Raw genomic sequence first — 21,270 nt, 5'->3', positions numbered from 1 at the left:
ATTAAAAATTTTTTTAAAGAATAGTTGGTCCCCAAGTTTAGAACAAAAAATTCCTACAAACAACTCCTTTCTCCAAAAACAGTAACTATTTTTCCACATGCACACTGCTGCGTGATTTTTTTCTTCTTCAAATCTTATGATGTCATATCAAACCATCCTGCAGCAACATCCATTTTTGTGCACACCCTACCTTTTCTTAACTATAGTTTCTAAGAAGTGTGCCATCACTACTGTATTTGCTGTCAGGATCATTATCAATTTCCTTGCTCTCTTCTGGTAACCAAATTGTATGGAGAAATATCTGAACTCCCTTCTGATCTAGCACTGACTGGATCTTGCTGTTGTTTTGAACCTTTGATTGACCTAATTTAAAAAAAAGAAATACTCATGGGCACTAAACTTAAACTCTGGGGGGAAAAAATGGAGCAAGCATCAGTTTTGTAAGCTACATTCATTCACAATTTATTCTATTATCTTCCTTTGTTTTCAGTGAATCTCATCAAAATTATATAAAATATCTGTATTAATATTTAAAAATTAGAATATATTATTTCATAAGTAATTACCAAAAGATTAACATTAACTTCCCTTATCTGGTTGCGCTTTAGTGCTTTGTTTTTCATAAGCAAAATCTAAAAAATTTTATTGCAAATACATTTAATTCTATCTTATACACTTAACCTCACATTTAGTAACTGAAATAGCTTTAGGCTGGCAATATGCCAAATGTTTTAACAGGCAATTAGCAGAACAGAGCGCCACTTACCGGTTTTTAGTTATTATTCACAAGAATACTTAAAGAGAACCATGATAACAATTTTATTCTCTGAGACTGGCAATAAACTTTAATAGACCTCACACCACTCTAAGAACACAAGAATACAGCAGCATCTCCACTGAACATTCTAATAGCAAACCACGTTAAAATTACCTTTTAACGTTGAAACACAGCATCACAAAATATCCACGTAAATTAAGGGAAATTTATTAATTAATATGTCCTTACATAAGTAAAATGAATCAGAGAGTAGATGTTTTTGAAGGGGCTGTACTTACAAAGGTAAAACTCTATTTTCTCAATTTTCTTGTTCTAAACCAAATGTTTTTCTTATTCAATGAGTAGCTTTAAAAAAATCTAAAAGTACAGAATCTCAAATAAACTCTGCAAAAGACATAAAAATAAATCAGCTTAAAAAGCTAAATTAAGCAATTTAATTTCTAAATGTAAAAAAAATACTTTAAGCTGGTTTCAACCTCAACGTTCCTTCTTTTATGGATATATTGCTATTTCAAATTTCTATTTTGTGAATCAGTTAATAACGTGATAAAACTGTCTCATTTTCAAAGGCTACTGTAGCCTTCTAGTCAAGAACACCACAAAGCTTATTTACCTTGGTTTGGCTGCATATTCATATTTGGTCTGGGGCCGTAGTTTCCCATTGGCTGCCCTTGACTCATCGTCATCTGATTCTGTACTGGCATGCTCTGTGATGATGGCACGGAATGGTTGTAACCTCCCATGGATCCATGGCTGCTTGAAGGCATGTTCATGGAACTGTTTGTTATATTGAGTTGATTGGGTCCAGGTCCCTGCATAGGCATATGGTTAGGCCCTTTGAAGAAAAGTGACCAGAACCAAAATATGGAAGTTAAAGAGATTGTCTATACAAAAGTACCTTGAAAAGCTTTTTATTTTTTTGCATTACCATAATAATACCACCAAACAAGAACAAGTATTTAGTCAATAGCAAACAAAGTACATGCTTTACATAAATGCCAGCAAATACTGAGTTGGATGGTATTATCCTCACCGTATGGATTAAGGAACTGATGCTTTTTGAAAAGCTACGAACATTCCAAAAAGGAAGAATAATGAGGAAGGACTAGTTTTATAAAATAGTAAAATATATAAAGCTGGAGTAATTAAAAGTGTGTAGTTCTAACACATAAATGAATCGATTAACAGATCAATGGACCCAGAGCAGAGTCTAAAAACAGACCCAAATGCATAATTTAGTAAATAATAATAGTGGTGATATTAAGTATTAGTGGGCAAAAGAAAATTCAATAAATGGTATTTTGACAACTGAGTAGCCATCTGGAAAAAAAACAAGTTGGATCCCTATCTCATTCCTTCCATCAAAACTAATAATCATGGAATGAGACAGCCTTCTAAAGTATGCCAGAAAACCCAGAGCCATAAAAGATTGATAAACTAGACTACATAAAAATAAAAAATTTGAAGAAAATTTGATCAAAAAAGAAAACAACAAAATGAAATTAAATAATAAAAAGATAAACTGGGAAAAAATTATCTACAATATATATCACAGACTGAACTAATTTACTTAAATAAAGTAAGTAAATGACCACCAGCAGTAAAAGAAAGGGCAAAGAACACAAATGACCACTTTACACAAAAACTACAAAGGGGGTCATAAACATGAGCAGATTGCTCGTCTCACATGATAAAAAGGCAAATTAAACTCATGAGACCCATTTTTAATCTTTCAGATTTGCAAAATCAGAAGTTTTAATCTAAGTATATTATGAAGAAAGAGTACCTTCATACATTGGTGAGTGAGTATAAATAGATAAATAATTACTATTTTTATGGAAAGTAATTAGGCAATAATTATCTTATTTTAAAATGCAGATACCTTTAATCCAGCAACTGCATTTCTAGGAAATTATCTTATAAATATACAAATTTTTGTGTGCATGTGTGTATGGATGCAAAATTGTGTGTGTGTATTTATTTATTTATATTTTACAGGCACATTCACAGCAGCATAATTTTTATACCAAAAGACTAGAACCAATCTATATTTCTATCATAAGGGAACTGTTCAAATAAATTAGAGACATCCATAAAAACGAATGTAATACAGTCAACAAATAGAATGAGGGAGATGTTTATATACTGAGTGGTCTCCAAAATATATCTTTATATACTCATAGTCTCCAAGATCTATCTTTACGGGGGAAAAAACTAGATATAAGATTATCTAGTGTACGCTACCAGTTGTGTTTTTAAAAAATGAAGAAGAAAGAAAAAAGAATGTATATATGCATATGCTTTATATACAGAGAATCTCTCTTGGAGCATAACTAGACATGAATGACTCTCTGGAACAAAGTTTCTGAAGAGCTAGGGGAGGTATACCTTTTGGTATCTTTTGATTTTGGTACCTTAGGCATGTATTATCCAGTTTCGTTTTAAATCAGTTAAATCTTTTTAAAAAGGAACCTGAGACTGAGAAGTGGTTCTGCAAGTTAGATTATAAAATATTAAAAACAAAACTAAAATAGGAAATTAAAAGCCTAGATACAAATTTGTATGCATAAAAAAGGTTGGCTAAACGCTATAAGGAACTTTTGAAATAAAAAAATATATATATATACGTTACTGGTCTTCAAATTTCTCCTACACCTAACTGTAACTCTCTATAATTAGTTTTGGAAGCTCCACAGTGTTCTGGACAACCTAGGTTCTAAGTGTTGAAAATCTCTGGCTTATAAAGAATATATCATCTACTCCAGATGGCCTTACACAAAAACCAAAATGTCACGTTAACAATAATTATATTACCCTTCAACCTCTTTGGCCTTGGGCTTGAATGTTATATGGAGAAGTTAAGTCAAAATTCTAATTAAAAGTACCACTATACGAAGTCAGAAAACTCCTAACTTGCTAACCTGCATTAGTACTACTGTTCCAGTTGTAAAAACAAAGTGTCCTGATGAGCTAAATGTGGATTCAGCAAGAAGCTACCTCCTGACTACAACCTGACAAGTATTTATGTCTTTATTCCTACCTCCATCCAGGGTATGGGCCATCAATGTGGAAAGCCTGAGCAGAAAACAGGCGACAGCCACCGAAGCACTATTGCCCTTCTACATGATCAACCACACATCAATCTTCCATAAACCAGGCTACCTGGCCTCTTTTGATCTGTGCTCTCTTTTACTTCATTTTCTACACACATCATCTCTGGACACCAATGCAACCAACAAACACAATCAGCTAAGATGACACTATCCGAAGGATGTTAATTACTAATTTTCAAAATAAACTGCTCTGTTATTTTATTTTCCTTATTGTTACTTATTATAATACTTTTTTTCTGTTAATGAAAATAGCCTTGTCTTTAGAAAGTAAAAATATTCTCAAATTAAATGTAGAAAACACTCCAAAAATTATGGGTATGGGTTGTGGCTCTTTTTACAAAAACAAAATAGTTTAAAGATACTTCTCAGGTTAAAAATTCAAACCAGCAAATAACTAAATAAGAATCCAGAGGCCTGAAAGATATTCTATCTAAGTGGCTCTAAACTTAAAATAGATAATTAGCAAAGGGAATGGCTCATTATATAAGAAAGCCAACATTATTTTTCAGCTTTTAGTTTTGCTTTAATATCAATTTCCATATTTATATTATGCTATAAACACATGTACTCATAAAAATCTATACTCAGTTTCAATAGTATCCATGAGGAAACACTAAATACATTAGCACTTTAGAGATTGTTGTTTCTTTTCCCTATGTGTTTTTTCCAGAAATACTCTTTCTGAGATCAATAAATTTTTAAGTAAATACAGAACTCAGAGAAATGTTATAAAACCTTTTTGTAAACAGATTTTAATTTGTAAGCCATGGTGCAATGCCTTTTTTTCCAAAAAGCTTCTAAAGCCAGCTGCATTGCATAGTTTCAGACAGACTAAATTTAGCCAGTTCTGTTCATCAGAGGAATGCTGTGTGTCAGCTACATCAAAGCCCAAGGGCAGGCTGATAAACACTGAATACAGGTCACGTAGCTCTGTAGCTAACAAACTCTAAGAGAGCTTGTACTCGGGGGCATTCAAAGCAGTTTTGTCATCAACAATCTAGTATCCCTTGAGCCCCCATGTCGTTTCAGTTGCTAAGCAACTCTGGTGTTAATGTCTTAGAGGAGAAAAACTTACCAGGCATCTGGCCGTTCATCTGGTTCTGCATGTGTGGTGCAGGAGGACCCCCACCTACCATTCCATCTGAAGCCATGTTGTGAGAGCGTGGAGGTGGGGGAGGGCCGCTCTGATTCATCCCTCCAGGACCCATAGGCATATTCTGTGTGGGTGGCTGAAAGAAGACAGTTTAGTAAAACAAGAGAAACAGTTAGACTAATATATTAAAGATGCATATGGTATAACAGTTGCTTATATTATTAAATTGAATAGGAAGAAAACCACAAATGCATTTCAATTTATTCTAATGCATTTTAATCATGGACTTATTAACATCATATTTAAAATGCCCACAAAACTACACAAGATCGTTAGGACGAACATATCATCTGACCACCCTAGACCAAAAGACCACCACAATTAAAGTATATTTTACTTTATAAAAATCTCAGTAGTGATGGTAAAAATTTCAACATTCTATACAAAAAGAATTCTCATTTACTTATATATAAGGATTTCTAATACGTCTGTTGTTATTTAAATTTTGTTTAAAAAAGTAAGTCTCCTTTCATTATTAATATATTTGGATATATTTATTATTAATGATTGATTTTATCTGAAAAGGTACAGTAACAAAAAACTATAAAAGGACCAGAAACCCCAAAATGTGATACATTTTATACCGTCTGAGGGTGAAAAAAAAAGTGGTTTTGGCGGGGGAATGTTTTAAACCACTAAAGACTCAGTTCAGCCCATTTTTGTGCCGACTACTCCTATAGATCGGAAACATTACTGATGGCCTCCAAGGGTACAGAGACAGCTGCCTCAAAAGGATGCCTTTGGCAAATTTCCTAATGAAAGTGTGAAGAAAATCACTGACTAACCTTGACAGTTCACACAAGGGCAAAAGAAAAAATACAGATACAAGGTGGTCTGCAATACCTGGCTCAGTTCTTGGGGATATCTTAGTAGAGAAAGCAAATGGCTAGTTTCTTTCCAAACCACCATTTTTAAGCCCACAGGAAGATAAGGAAGTAATATTCTTTACCAATCTACTTCTGCCTTCTTTCTCTGCTTCTCTATGTTCTAAACAAAATGTCCATTCCTATGAGTCATTCTCTTCCTCCTACATTTTTAGATGGCCAGTTAGTTGAGCGTTTGTACCACTCCAGATTTTGTGAACACAATCCTCTCTGGCACACTTAACAGATTTACACATTCTTAAGCCATCATACGAAAACACTCAAATCTCCAATCATCTGATAATCACTAACATTTACAGAAATAACCAAGTGCTATTCTAAAAGCACCTATTTAAAATTCAGAATATTAATTTCTTCACTACTAAATCCACACAATAATTTCTCTTTATTAAATATTTATCTTCAGTTCTCATCTTCAATTCTTTACCAAATTTGTATTCTTTAAACATCTAATGACCTTGTTCAGTTTTCAAAAAAATTACCAAACATCACCTCGGTATCACATATCTTACTATACTCTTTATCAGCTTTCAAATATGGTTGACCGTGATCCTCTTCTGTTTGAAAATAAAAATTCTTCTTCCTATATTCTTGTCTAAATTTTCCGTTGAAAATTCACATTCTCACTCTCAACAGGTATTAGTTTTTCTTTTTCTTGTGATTCAATTAATAAAACAGCATTATTTGTGATTCCCATCATAACAGACTAGCTTGTGATCAAACTAACCCTCCTGCTAATGACAGTTATCAAATCTAGACAAATGTAAAAAACTGGAGGCACTAAAGAGCACCATACACAGAGAGAAACAGGAGGGGCTACCCCTCTTGAAAGAAGGGAAGCAAAGAAGATCAGCTCCACAATTACCTTAACTTTTTCCTTAACTTTGCTGTGTAACAGAGAAGTAAAGCCCAAGCAAAAAACAGCAGTCCTACTGAACTGAGAAGATAGCTGGCTACTAGAGAGCTGGAAACTAAAAAACAAAGTCCCAGAGAGGAAGAACCAAAAAGAAGGGGAAAATTCAAGAAAGCAGCAGTTAGGAGGCTAAAGAGCTGAGCAGAGATTCCAGATTCTGCCCAGTACCAGGAACACAAAGATTGGAGTGCAGACCCCATTAAGTTAGAGGAGCCTTCATAAACAACTCAAGGCTCTCTGCTGAGACTTCAGAGAAGCTTCTCTTTAAGCTAAGCTCAAAAGTGAAATAAATCCGCCCTAACAAGTCTTATAATCAACCCTCAATAGGCTCAAGGTGATGTCCTAGTCCTTCGCCTACCAAAGGAAAACTTAACTACCTTTGGAGGAAAATAACACCAAGTAGAGCCTCTACACTTGTTCATCCATAATAATGTCTAGCATTCAATTAAAACTTACAAGGCATTCTAAAACACAAGAATAAATGGCCAACACTCACAAAGTAATGAAGTATTGATATATACTACAACATGGATGAACCTTGGAAACACTACACTAAGTGAAAGAAGTCAGACTCCAAGGGCCACACATTGTATGATTCTATTTACATGAAATGTCCAGAATAGGTAAATCCAGAGAGAAAGAAAGTAGATTACTCATTGCTAGGGGATGGACAGACTGGGGAATTCAGACTGACTGTCAACAGGTATGAGGTTTCTTTTTAGGATGATGGAAATGTTCTGGAACTAGATAGTGGTGATGGTTGCACAGCACTGTGAATATACTAAAGACCACTAAATTGTACACTTTTAAAAGGTTAAAATAGTGAGTTTTATGTTATGTAAATTTTATCTCAATTAAAAAAAGAACAGATGGACAACCAAGAGAAATAATAGAAAACAGAGAAAGACACACAAGTCATTCATATTTTGGAGTTATCTGAAAGCCTTTTAAAAAAAATGTTTGATATATTCAAGGAAAAAAAAAACAGGACAGATGGAGAATTTTAGCTAAGCCCAGAATTCTTAAAAAAGTGTCAAATGGAAATTCCAGAACCAGAAAATACAATCACTGAAATTAAGAACACAATACTTTAGAAACAGCAAAACAGAGGACTGGTGAACTAGAAGAAATGTATAGAAAATACAACATACCAAGAAATATAAAGGAGAGAAAAAAAAAAAGTGTAGACATGTACAGCCTGGTAGAAAAGGTCTAAGACACATCTAAGTGGAGTTACAAAAGCAGAGAAAAGAAAATGAAACACAAGCAATATTTGAAGAATAGTGGTCAAGAGTTTTCCAAAGCTAACAAAAGACATGAGTCTCTAGCAAATGTATAAAGCTTTCTGAACCTCAGCAGGATGTGAAGAAAACCACATCAGAGACCAAGTCCTAAAAACCAAAGTCAAAGAGAAAATCTTAAAAGTAGTCGGGGAAAATAAGACACATTGCCTTCAGGGGAACAGCAACAAGACTAATAACAATTTTTCATCGGAAACAATGGAGATAAAAGACAAATGACATCTTTAAAGTGCTAAGACAAAATAAGAAAATAAGCCAACCAAGCTAGAATTCTACACTAAGAGAAAATATTCCTCAAACATGAATATGAAATAAAAATAGTTTGAGATGAACAACAGCTGATAGAACTTTGTACAAGTAAAGGAAATCATCAAGCTAAAAGAAAATGACCCCAGATGGAAGGAGAGAACTGGGGGAATTAACAGAGGAATGGAATGGTAAATATGTAGATAAATATAAGTTTATAGCGACATTTAAAATCACAGTAACAATGACTTGTATGATTTAAACATATGTAGAAGTATAAAATACATGACAAGACTAACACAAAAGGAAGTAGGATAAATGAAGTTAAATTGTTATTAAGGTTCTTGCATTTTTTAGCAGGTGTTAAAAGTGCAAATTTCAACTAGACTCTAATAAACCAATCATGTGCACTGTAAGCTCTCAGGCAAATACTTAAAAATGCATACACACCCCATATAAAGAATGTATAGCTAAAAAACTAGTAGGGAGGAAAAGATAATGCTTAATTGGCAAGAAACGGACAAATAGAAAACAAATATCAGGTTGATAGACTCAAATCCTACCACACCATGTGCTACATTAAATGTACATGGACCCACCATTCCAATTAAATAACATGTGTTATTACATTGATTTAAAACACATCCAACTATATTGTTTACAAGAGGTCCACTTTAAATATAAGGACAGAGAGATGTTAAAAAGATAGACTACATAGACACTAATCAAAAGTATGGTAATGTCACTATATTTATGTCAGACAGTTGACTTAAATCAAGAAGTACTACTAGAGATACTAGAGGGATACTTTATTACGGTAAAAAGATCAGTTCTACAGGAATATGTATCAATCATATATAGGTCAATAAAAAAATTTACATCTAGAATATATAAAGAATTCCAACAAATCAATTAAAAAAAGACAACTCAATTTAAAAATGGACAGAAAAGGGCTGGCCCAGTGGCACAGTGGTTAAGTGCACACGTTCTGCTTCGGTGGCCCAGGGTTCACTGGTTCAGATCCTGGGTGTGGACATGGCACCACTTGGCACGCCATGCGGTGGTAGGCCACACATAAAGTAGAGGAGGATGGGCATGGATGTTAGCTCAGGGCCAGTCTTCCTCAGCAAAAAGAAGAGGCTTGGTAGCAGTTAGCTCAGGGCTAATCTTCCTCAAAAAAAAGCGCAGAAAAGGGGCATCAGAAAACTTCTCTGGTATGTTAGCATTGTTCTGTATCTTGATTCTAGTGGTGATTACACAGATTTGTCAAAATTCATCCATCTATACAATCAAAATGAATATATTTTATTGTATGTGAATTATACTTCAAATGCCACTTCCTCAACAAAGCATTCCCTGACCACAAGAATAATCAGGCCCCCCATCTGCTAGCACAGTCCTTGAAGCCGTTCCTTCATAGCATTTACTATAGCTGTCATTTAAAATATATTTGTGTCATTAATTAATGTCTGTCTCCCCCACTATATGTTAAGTTCTGTAAGGACTGGGTCCATGACTATATTAGCTTATTACTGTATCAGCATACAATCATCTCATATCAAATAGAGGTACTTAATAAATATTTGTTAAATGAAAAAATGATTTTGAAATATAAGCAGCATTTCAAAATTAAATTAGAGACCAGTATCTTTGTGGTGACTTTCATGTTTTCTCATTGTCAAAATAGCCTATTCTACCTTCATATCTCCATGTGGAAGTCTATCAGACATAAAACTTAAAATCTGCAACACTGAATCCCTGATATTTCTGCCTGCCCCCTCCAATCCTTTTACCCAACAGGCTCAGTTGACGGCAATTCGTTAACTTTCAGTTGCTCTGCCAAAAACCATGGAGTCATCCCTGGCATCTCTCTTTTTTTTTCACACTCTGCCCCCTACATTCAATTTTCAGTGTATCTTTTAGGCTCTACCTTCAAAATATACCTACAATTTGACAACTTCCACCACCATGTCCTTTGCTACCACCCTGAAACAAGCCACCATCACCTCTCTCATACTTTTTTCTTTTAAACAAACCAAGAATGTACAATTTTATTCATTTACAGATCTTGAGTATTACATAACACACATGCATATTCAGATAATATATAAAACAAAGAACAAACCATAGGAATGAATATCGGTCTGAAACATCTCCCATGTTGGTTAATCCAATAGCCTCCAACCTGGACTCCCTGCTTCGATCCAGGCTCCTCTATATTTTCCACACAGCAGCCAGAATGAGCTTGTTAAAATATATCAATTCACTCCAGCTCAAAATCCTCTAAGAGTTTCCAAGTGCAGAGTAAAAACCAAAGTCCTTACAATACCCTACAAGATCAAATATGATCTGTGCAAACCACTTCCTTACCTTATTCTGTTACAGCCACAACCTTCATGCTGTTCCTTGAAGAAGCCAGGCATAGTTTCATTTCAGGACCTTTCCACTGTTCGTTTCCTCTGGCTAAAACTCTCTTCCTCAAGTCTTTGTTCAAATGTCACCTTCTCAATGAGGTGACCAGTTTATTTCATACCGTAAATGCCATCCCCCACCTCCAGCATTCCCAACACACCTCTCCCTGCTCTATTTGTTTTCCTTTTCTACAGCTTTTATCTTCTAACAAGCTATATGATTTATATATTTATTATGCTGCCTCACTTGCTAGAATATAAAATCTAAGATAGTAGGAATATTTTTGTTTACTGATGTTTCAGAAAGTACCTGACTATGCCTAACATAGTAGGCACTTAATATTTAGTAAATAAATGAAGGAACTCTCAAATTTAAATAATTTACAATAAAACTAAAAACAATTCTGACTACAAAATTATCTTCAATATTTCTTTAGAATATAAAAAAATCTCTGTAAAATATAATTTTTACTTTAGTAGTACTTCATCTGTATAACTATCATTAACATAACTGTCACTAAAATAGTTCCCCGCAAGGAGGTAATAAAATGACACATTGAAATAGGAGATTCTAAAATAAATATTATTCAGGGGACTGGCCGCATGGCCAAGAGGTTAAGTTTGTGCGCTCCACTGCAGGCGACCCAGTGTTTCCTCGGTTTGAATCCTGGGCACAGACACGGCACTGCTCATCAAGCCATGCTGAGGCGGCATCCCACATGCCACAATTAGAAGGACCCACAACTAAGAATATACAACTATGTACCAGGGAGCTTTGGGGGGGAAAAGGAAAAAAGTAAAATCTTAAAAAATGATAAAAAAATAAATAAATATTATTCAAAATAGGAGATATAAAAATAAAATACTTCCAGAAGCTGATAAAGAGATGACCTCTACATAAAGAAACAAAAGAGCCTTGATTAGTCAACCAAGACCATGTCAGAAAGCCCCATCAGTATCATATTTGCCTTACTTCCTAATCCTAAAGGAGCCTCCCAAAAATGAGTTCTACACGTATCTGAAACAGTTTAGGAAGGTTTTCTCAATCTCACGCTGATTCCCATAGTTTCAGGATGCCATCATGGGTAGCCTTGAATTTATACAGGCTTTCAACCTTACCCGTTGATTTCCTCAATTTACTAATCTCGTCAATTGTCATCATGTCCCAAAAAAAGACAGCAAATATAGAATTCAGTCCTACTATAGACCTGACCAGTTTAACCTTCCTAATTAATAATATTTCCCACTTATTTTCACAGCATGATGATTCTCCAAATTTCCTTAGGGCTTAGGCCCCAGAATGATTCACCTACTAACAATACTCTGCCCAGTTTTAGCACTAGGTTCCCCATTAAATTCAACCTTACTCTATTCAATGAAACAGCAAATATTTCCACCATGACAAATCTAACATTAACACTTTATCTCAGCTCTGAAAAACTAAGTCTACCTACCTTGATGATGATGTTAATTACTAAAGTCACTCCACATCCATATAATCTTAAAGAACAAAAAGTAAAAGTCTTTGGGGCGGGCCCCGTAACATAGTGGTTAAGTTCAGTGCGCTTCGCTTCAGTGGCCGGGGGTGATGGGTTCAGATCCCAGGCATAGACCTACACCACTTGTCAGCCATGCTGTGGCAGTAACCCACATACAAAATGGAAGAAGACCAGCAGAGTTGTTAGCTAAGGGCAAATCTTCCTCACCAAAAAAAAAAAAGTAAATTTCTTCTTCCCATACCAAAAGAATTCTCTGGAATATATTTCCAAAAGAAAAAAAACACCTAATCCACTCCTGAAACACGGGGAGATAGGACTCTAAGCCTTTCTTAAAGTTGTAATAATACTATCCATTAAGAAACAGAAAGATATATTTGCTTAACCTTGAATTGTTTTTGTATTATTATATCTATACCAATCTGGCTAAATTACAAAAGTAATGTGTAATCATTATAAAAACAGAACCAAGGAGACCTGGGCAGAGCAAAATGGTGGGGTGAGCTGACCCAGGATTCTCTCCCCTCCAAAGTACAACAAAAGATTGGAAGAACTGAATTTCAGAGAATAAACATAATGCCAACTCGTTAGAGACCTACAATACCAAGAAGGCGGAGATCATAACCTTGCTTACACCCTCGGAGGTGCTGGAACGGTAGGAGAGAACATCACTCCCTCCCCTAGAGTCTGCGATCGCTGCGGAGCGGGTGGGGAAGGAGTGGGGGAGGGGCCGCGCAACCGGGGGATCATCCAGGACTCCTACCGCTGATTCAGTGGAGACCCGCTGACGGGGGGGAAAGCTTCCATCCGCAGGGACCCTATAAATCAAGGGCCTTGGAGGACCAGAGAACAGAACTGATCTGAACCCAGACCAGCACGTGTGAGTAACAGCCCCTCCCCCCCAGCAAAGCCAGTGGACGCAGCCATCTTGCCCCAAGGCGGAGAGCTAACACGCCACTCTCGACCCCCATCTAGTGGCGACAGGCTGTAACTGCAACCGACTTCTACCACCATGTGAAAAACCTGCTCCTCTACCATCCAGCAATTTATCAAAGTCCCAGACCAGAAGGAAAACAATAAAAACACAGAATTAAGTCCTGAGGACTTGGAATTAGGTAAACTAAGTGATAATGAGTTCAGAGCAGCTATAATCAAAAAACTCAATGAGGTAGAGAGAAAGATAGAGAAACAAGCCGAGTTCTGGAGTTACTTCACAAAAGAGATTGAAATCATAAAGAAGAATCAAACAGAATTACTAGAGATGAAAAACACAATGGACCAGATAAAACAGAATACGGATTCCCTGAATGCCCGTGTAGACAACACAGAGGAGCAAATCAGCATAATCGAGGACAGACAGGCTGAATGGCGCCAGGTAGAGGAAAAAAGAGAACTAAGAATTAAAAAAATGAGGAAAATCTCCGAGAGATAATGGATTCAATGAGGAGTAAGAACATAAGGATCATAGGAATTCCTGAGAATATGGAAAAGGAAAATGGAGCAGAAAGTGTGCCTAACGAAATTATTAAAGAGAACTTCCCAAATCTAGGGATCAACGGAGAAATGTGTGTAGAGGAGGGATTTAGATCTCCTAGATTTGTCAATGTAAAAAGACAGAACAACGCAAGGCACATAATAGTAAAGTTGGCAAATAGGAATGTTAAGGAAAGAATACTCAGGGAAGTAAGAAAAAAAAAGAGAACAACCTATAAAGGAGCCCCTATCAGACTGTCAGCGGATTTCTCTACAGAAACCCTACAAGCTAGGAGAGAATGGAGTGATATATTCAAAGCTTTAAAGGATAAAAACCTTCAGCCAACAATACTCTATCCAGCAAGAATTTCCTTCAGATATGAGGGAGAAATTAAATCTTTTCCAGACAAACAAAACTTAAGGGAATTTGTAACTAAAAGTCCTCCATTACAAGAAATCCTCAAGAATGCTCTCATACCTGAAAAAAGAAAAAAGGGAGAAAGGGGACACAATCCACAGACTAGGGAGACCGATGGATAGAACCAGAACAGGATAGCAAATATTCAACTATAGCATTAGGGTAAAAATAAGGAAACTACCAAAACAAGGACGATCTTAGCACTCTAACTACAAATTAATAAGACGAATTAGAAAAAAAAATGAAAATAATTATTTAGGAGGGGAAGAGCAAAGGGTCTAAATCAGTATTGGTGGAGTAAGTAAGAGACCACCAGAGAATAGACTATATTATACACGAGATTCTAAATACAAACTTCAAGGTAGACACTAAAATAAAGTACAGAACAGAGTCACAAGTCATAGATAAGGAAAAATCTAAGAAACCCAGCATAAGAAATTGCAGTATTAAATGGGTAGTCTAAAGCACACAGGAAAAGAAACACAGGAAAACAAGATAATGAGCGACAGATTGACAGCATTAAGTCCACATGCATCAATAATCACTCTCAATGTGAACGGATTGAACTCTCCAATAAAAAGACACAGAGTGGCAAAATGGATTAAAGAACAAGATCCAACAATTTGTTGCCTCCAGGAAACACACCTCAGCCCCAAGGACAAACACAGGCTCAGGGTGAAGGGGTGGAGGACAATACTTCAAGCAAATAGCAAGGAAAAAATGGCAGGTCTTGCAATTCTCATATCAGACCAAGTGGATTTCAAAATAAGACAGGTAAAGAGAGACACAGAGGGACAATATATAATGATCAAAGGGACACTTCTTCAAGAAGAAATAACGCTTATAAATATCTATGCACCCAACACAGGAGCACCAAGATTCATAAAGCAACTATTAACAGATCTAAAGGAAGAGGTTAAAAACAACACAATAATAGTAGAGGACCTCAACACCCCACTCACATCAATGGACAGATCATCCAGACAGAAAATCAACAAGGAAATAGTGGAGCTGAATGAAAAACTAACACAATTGGTCTTAATAAACATATATAGATCACTCCACCCTGAAGGAGCTGAATACACATTCTTCTCAAGTGCACATGGAACATTCTCAAGGATAGACCATATGTTGGGAAACAAGGCAAGCCTCTACAAATTTAAAAAAATTGAAATAATAACAAGCATCTTCTCCAGTCATAGTGCTATAAGGCTACAAATTAATTACAAGAAAAAAGCTGAGAAAGGCACAAAGATGTGGAGACTAAACAACACACTACTGAACAAGCAATGGATCATTGAAGAAATTAAAGAAGAAATCAAAAAATACCTAGAAACAAATGAAAATGATAGCATGCCATACCAACTCATATGGGATACAGCAAAAGCTGTATTAAGAGGAAAATTCATTGCAATACAGGCACATCTTAACAAACAAGAAAAATCCCAAGTAAGCAACCTTAAAGCACACCTAACTGAACTAGAGAAAAAAGAACAAATGAAGCCCAAACTCAGCAGAAGGAGAGAAATAATACAAATCAGAGCAGAAATAAATACTATTGAAACGAAAAAGGCAGTAGAAAGGATCAATGAGACAAAGAGCTGGTTTGTTGAGAAGATAAATAAAATTGACAAACCACTAGCCACACTTACAAAGAAAAAAAGGGAGAAAGCTCAAATAAACAAAATCAGACATGAGCGAGGAGAAATAACAACAGACTCTGCAGAAATACAACGGATTATAAGAGAATACTACGAAAAACTATATGCCAACAGAATGGATAACCTAGAGGAAATGGATAAATTCTTGGACTCCTACAATCTCCCAAAGCTCACTGAAGAAGAGGCAGACAATTTGAACAGACCAATCACAAGGAAAGAGATTGAAACAGCAATCAAAAACATCCCAAAGAATAAAACCCCAGGACCAGATGGCTTTCCTGGGGAATTCTACCAAACTTTCAGAGAGGATTTAATACCTATCCTTTTCAAGCTATTCCAAAAAATTAGGGAAGATGGAACACTTCCTAACACATTCTATGACGCCAACATCACGCTGATACCAAAACCTGACAAGGACACCACGAAAAAAGAGAACTACAGGCCAATATCACTGATGAACATAGATGCAAAAATTCTAAACAAAATTTTGGCAACCAGAATTCAGCAATTCATCAAAAGGATCATACATCAGGATCAGGTGGGATTCATACCAGGGACACAGGGATGGTTCAACATCCGCAAATCAATCAACGTGATACACCACATCAACAAACTGAGGAATAAAAACCACATGACCATCTCAATAGATGCAGAGAAGGCATTTGACAAGATCCAACAGCCATTTATGATAAAAACTCTGAACAAAATGGGCATAGAAGGAAACTACCTCAACATAATAAAGGCCATATACGACAAACCCATAGCCAACATCATACTCAATGGGTAAAAACTGAACCCCATGCCCCTGAAAACAGGAACGAGACAAGGATGCCCTCTATCACCACTCTTATTTAACATAGTACTGGAGGTCCTGGCCAGAGCAATCAGGCAAGAAAAAGGAATAAAAGGAATCCAAATAGGGAGGGAAGAAGTGAAACTCTCGCTGTTTGCAGATGACATGATCTTATATATAGAAAACCCCAAAGAATCCATTGGAAAACTCTTAGAAGTAATCAACAACTACAGCAAAGTTGCAGGGTATAAAATCAATTTGCATAAATCAGTAGCATTTCTATACTCCAGTAATGAACCAACAGAAAAAGAACTCAAGAATACAATACCATTCACAATCGCAACAAAAAGAATAAAATACCTTGGGGTAAATTTAACTAAGGAAGTGAAGGACCTAGATAATGAAAATTACAAGGCCTTTCTGAGAGGATTGGATGACGACATAAGGAGATGGAAAGACATTCCATGTACATGGATTGGAAGAATAAACACAGTTAAAATGTCTGTTCTACCTAAAGCAATCTACAGATTCAACGCCATCCCAATCAGAATCCCAATGACATTCTTTACAGAATTAGAACAAAGAATCCTAAAATTCATATGGGGCGACAAAAGACCCCGAATTTCTAAAGCAATCCTGAGAAAAGAGAACAAAATGGGAGGCATCACAATCCCTGACTTCAAAACATACTACAAAGCTACAGTAATCAAAACAGCATGGTACTGGTACAAAAATAGGTGCACAGATCAATGGAACAGAATTGAAAGCCCAGAAATAAAACCACACATCTATGGACAGCTTATCTTTGGCAAAGGAGCTGAGGGCATACAATGGAGAAAAGAAAGTCTTTCCAACAAATGGTGCTGGGAAAACTGGAAAGCCACATGTAAAAGAATGAAAATTGACCATTCTTTTTCACCATTCACCAAAATAAACTCAAAATGGATTAACGACCTAAAGGTGAGACCTGAAACCATAAGGCTTCTGGAAGAAAACGTAGGCAGTACACTCTTTGACATCAGTATTAAAAGGATCTTTTCAGACACCATGCCTTCTCAGAGAAGGGAAACAAGAGAAAGAATAAACAAATGGGACTTCATCAGATTAAAGAAATTCTTCAAGGCAAATGAAAACAGAATTGAAACAAAAAAACAACCCACTAACTGGGAAAAAATATTTGCAAGTCATATATCTGACAAAGGCTTAATATCCTTAATATATAAAGAACTCTCACAACTCAACAACAAAAAATCAAACAACCCAATCAAAAAATGGGCTGGAGACATGAACAGACATTTCTCCAAAGAAGATATACTGATGGCCAATAGGCACATGAAAAGATGCTCATCATCGCTGATCATCAGGGAAATGCAAATCAAAACTACACTAAGATATCACCTTACACCCATTAGAATGACAAAAATATCTAAAACTAATAGCAACAAATGTTGGAGAGGTTGCGGAGAAAAAAGGAACCCTCATACACTGCTGGTGGGAATGCAAACTGGTGCAGCCACTATGGAAAACAGTATGGAGATTCCTCAAAAAACTAAAAATAGTACTACCATACGATCCAGCCATCCCACTACTAGGTATTTACCCAAAGAGCCTGAAGTCAGCAATCCCAAAAGTCCTGTGCACCCCAATGTTTATTGCAGCACTGTTTACAATAGCCAAGACGTGGAAGCAACCTAAGTGCCCATCAACAGATGAATGGATAAAGAAGATGTGGTACATATATACAACGGAATACTACTCAGCTGCAAAACAGAACAAAATCATTCCATTTGCAATAACATGGATGGACCTTGGGAGAATTATGTTAAGTGAAATAAGCCAGCGAGAGAAAGATAATCTGTGTATGACTCTACTCATATGAGGAATTTAAAACTATGGACCAAGAACAGTTTAGTGGATACCAGGGGAAAGGTGGGGTGGAGGGTGGGCACAAAGGGTGAAGTGGTGCACCTACAACACAAATGACAAACATTAATGTACAACTGAAATTTCACAAGATTGTAACCTATCAATAACTCAATAAAAAAATAATAATAATAAAAAAAACACAACAGAACCAATAAAAATGGGAACCACTGCTACAAGTTTGGTATGCATACCTCCAGAAACTTTGTAAAATTTCATATACATATAAACATATGTTCAGCTTTTAAAATTAGGGTCACACTATTGTGTGATTTGTTCTACTATAGATCTTATTCTTTATCAGAATATAATTCAACCTCATTCAAAAGTATAGAACTCAAGTGAATAAACAGTAACAGTTTTTAACCCATCCTCACTACTAACACTTTTTCCTAGTTTGTTTTGTTTTTTGCTAAGAAAAGCAATGCTTAAATAAACAGCCTTGTACAAATACTTTTCTGTAGTTATTCTGTGCAAATAAAACTGAATTACTTAATTTCCAACATTGAGGTTCTTCTCTTTCTTAGCTATACAGCAAAGAAATTCTGCTCCTTGTAGAGGTGAGCTACATACACTATTTTTAATTAACAACAAAGGGACAATCTTTAGGTTCCCTAGTAAATTTGTAAGCTACTTTCACTGATTTACTATAGTTCTGAAAAAAAATTTACACACACACACAGTTATATTCCTTACAGTAAGATATATCTAATCTCTCTTTATATTTGGACTCAATTAGACAGTCTTCTGAATTCTATATACACCATCTAGCAAATAGTTAACACGACTTTTCCAAGAATTGTGAAAAGACAAGATAGGCAACAATGTTGGCAAAATGCTCCCTACGTTATATTAATCCAGAGAAATGTGCCCCCATAAATCAATTCTCTACAAAATACAGGGAAACGTTCCCTGATCCTCTTCTATGTTTCAAATGTACTTTAAATATACAGTACTTATAAAATAGCATATATTATACTGTAGAATTACTATCTGTTGAGTTGCCTTTAATTTCATTTACAGAATTTTTTGGCATATGAAAGGTTTCACTTTACATTTTTAATAGAATCAAATCAATATCTTCTTTATAGTTTCCTCCTTTGCTTTTATTCTCAACAAAGTCTTTCTCACCTCAAGATCAGATAAATATTGATGTCTTAATTTATACTAAATTTCATACAAATACACATTTCAAAAGACATTTCACTGGTAGTCTTGCTTCTGGTTTTTTGTGGGTTTTTCTTGAGGAAGATTAGCCCTGAGCTAACATCTGCTGCCAATCCTCCTCTTTTTTGCTGAGGAAGACCGACCCTGAGCTAACATGCATGCCCATTTTCCTCTACTTTATCTGTGGGATGCTTGCCAAGCAGTGCCATGTCCGCACCCAGGATCCGAACCAGCGACCCCTGGGCCACCGAAGTGAAACGTGCGAACTTAACTGCTGCACCACCGGGCTGCCCCCCTGCTTCTGTTTTTAATACCAAAATGTTTTAATCAGATATCTTTCACTGGGCAGCACCACATTAGATACAAGAGAAAGACTTGTAGACCAGCTGTGGCAGGTGAAAGAAAATGGAGAAGTCTGAGATGATCACCATGTTTCTAAGTAAAATGACTCAGTATTTATACTACTCACTTGAGATAAGAAATACGAAAATTCAGGCTGTGGACATTTTTTTCTTTTAACAGCAGGGAACAAGAGATGAGCGGCTGAGGAGAATGAGTTTTGTGTTGAGAAGCCTGTGGAATATCCAAATGGATATGTCTTTTGGAAGTTGGATTCATGTTTCACATTCAGGTAAGAAGATATACACTTGGGAGCCATGAATGTACGTATAGGTGGAACCTGAACTCAAGAATACAAGAAACGAGGAGTATGGATGAAATCTCCCAAGAGGAGTATATACAATAAAAAGATGTTCAAGAAGAGAACATCAACATTTAACGGGCATGTTAAAGATAAGGAGCAGAGCAGCTAGAAAGGTAAAAAACTATCACAAAAGTCAAAGAACAAGTTTCAGGGGCTGGCTGGGTGACACAGCTGTTAAGTTCACACGTTCCACTTGGCCGGCCCAAGGTTTGCCAGTTTGGATCCTGGGTGTGGACCCACGCACTGCTTATCAAGCCACACTGTGGCAGGCATCCCACATATAAAGCAGAGAAAGATGGGCATGGATGTTAACTCGGAGCCAGTCTTCCTCAGCAAAAAGAGGAGGACTGGTGGCAGATGTTAGCTCAGGGCTAATTTTCCTCAAAAAATAAATAAATAAATAAATTTTAAAATTTTTTTTAAAGTTTCAAAGGAGAAAACAGTAACATTATCACACTGACTAAACAAGATCATGTTTACCAAACACTTAAAACAGTCTTAAAATGGCGCCAATATTTAAGAAAAGTTCCTTCCATAATTCTAAATAAGAATTTAAACTCTTTCATTTAAAAAAAGTTGTAGGGGTCAGCCTGGTGGCATAGTGGTTAAGTTCACATGCTCCACTTTGCTGGCCCAGGATTCACGGGTTCAGATCCCAGGTGCGGACCTACACACTGCTCATTAAGCCATGCTGTGGCAGCATCCCACATACAAAATAGAGGAAGACTGGCATGGATGGTCTCAGTGACAATCTTCCTCAAGCAAAAAGAGGAAGACTGGCAACAGACGTTACCTCAGGGCCAATCTTCTCACCAAAAAATAAAAAATAAAAAAATT

General features: G+C 36.1%; 1 protein-coding gene across 6 annotated transcripts in view; it reads right to left on the bottom strand.

Moving 5' to 3' along the window:
* SS18 (SS18 subunit of BAF chromatin remodeling complex) overlaps positions 1-21,270 on the bottom strand; it is an 86,064-nt gene that overhangs the window by 42,386 nt on the left and 22,408 nt on the right. For all 6 annotated transcript variants that reach the window (XM_070513281.1, XM_044774513.2, XM_044774516.2 and 3 more), the window contains exons 4-5: positions 4,967-5,120; positions 1,392-1,613 (exon numbers count right to left, since the gene is read on the bottom strand). In XM_070513281.1, coding sequence (XP_070369382.1) covers positions 1,392-1,613; positions 4,967-5,120 — 376 coding nt within the window. The remainder of the gene's footprint in view (positions 1-1,391; positions 1,614-4,966; positions 5,121-21,270) is intronic.

Source organism: Equus asinus, chromosome 7, assembly GCF_041296235.1.
Source record: "Equus asinus isolate D_3611 breed Donkey chromosome 7, EquAss-T2T_v2, whole genome shotgun sequence".
NCBI lineage: Eukaryota > Metazoa > Chordata > Mammalia > Perissodactyla > Equidae > Equus > Equus asinus.
Note: the sequence above shows the minus strand (reverse complement) of the source record. Positions and strands in the feature narration are given on the sequence as shown.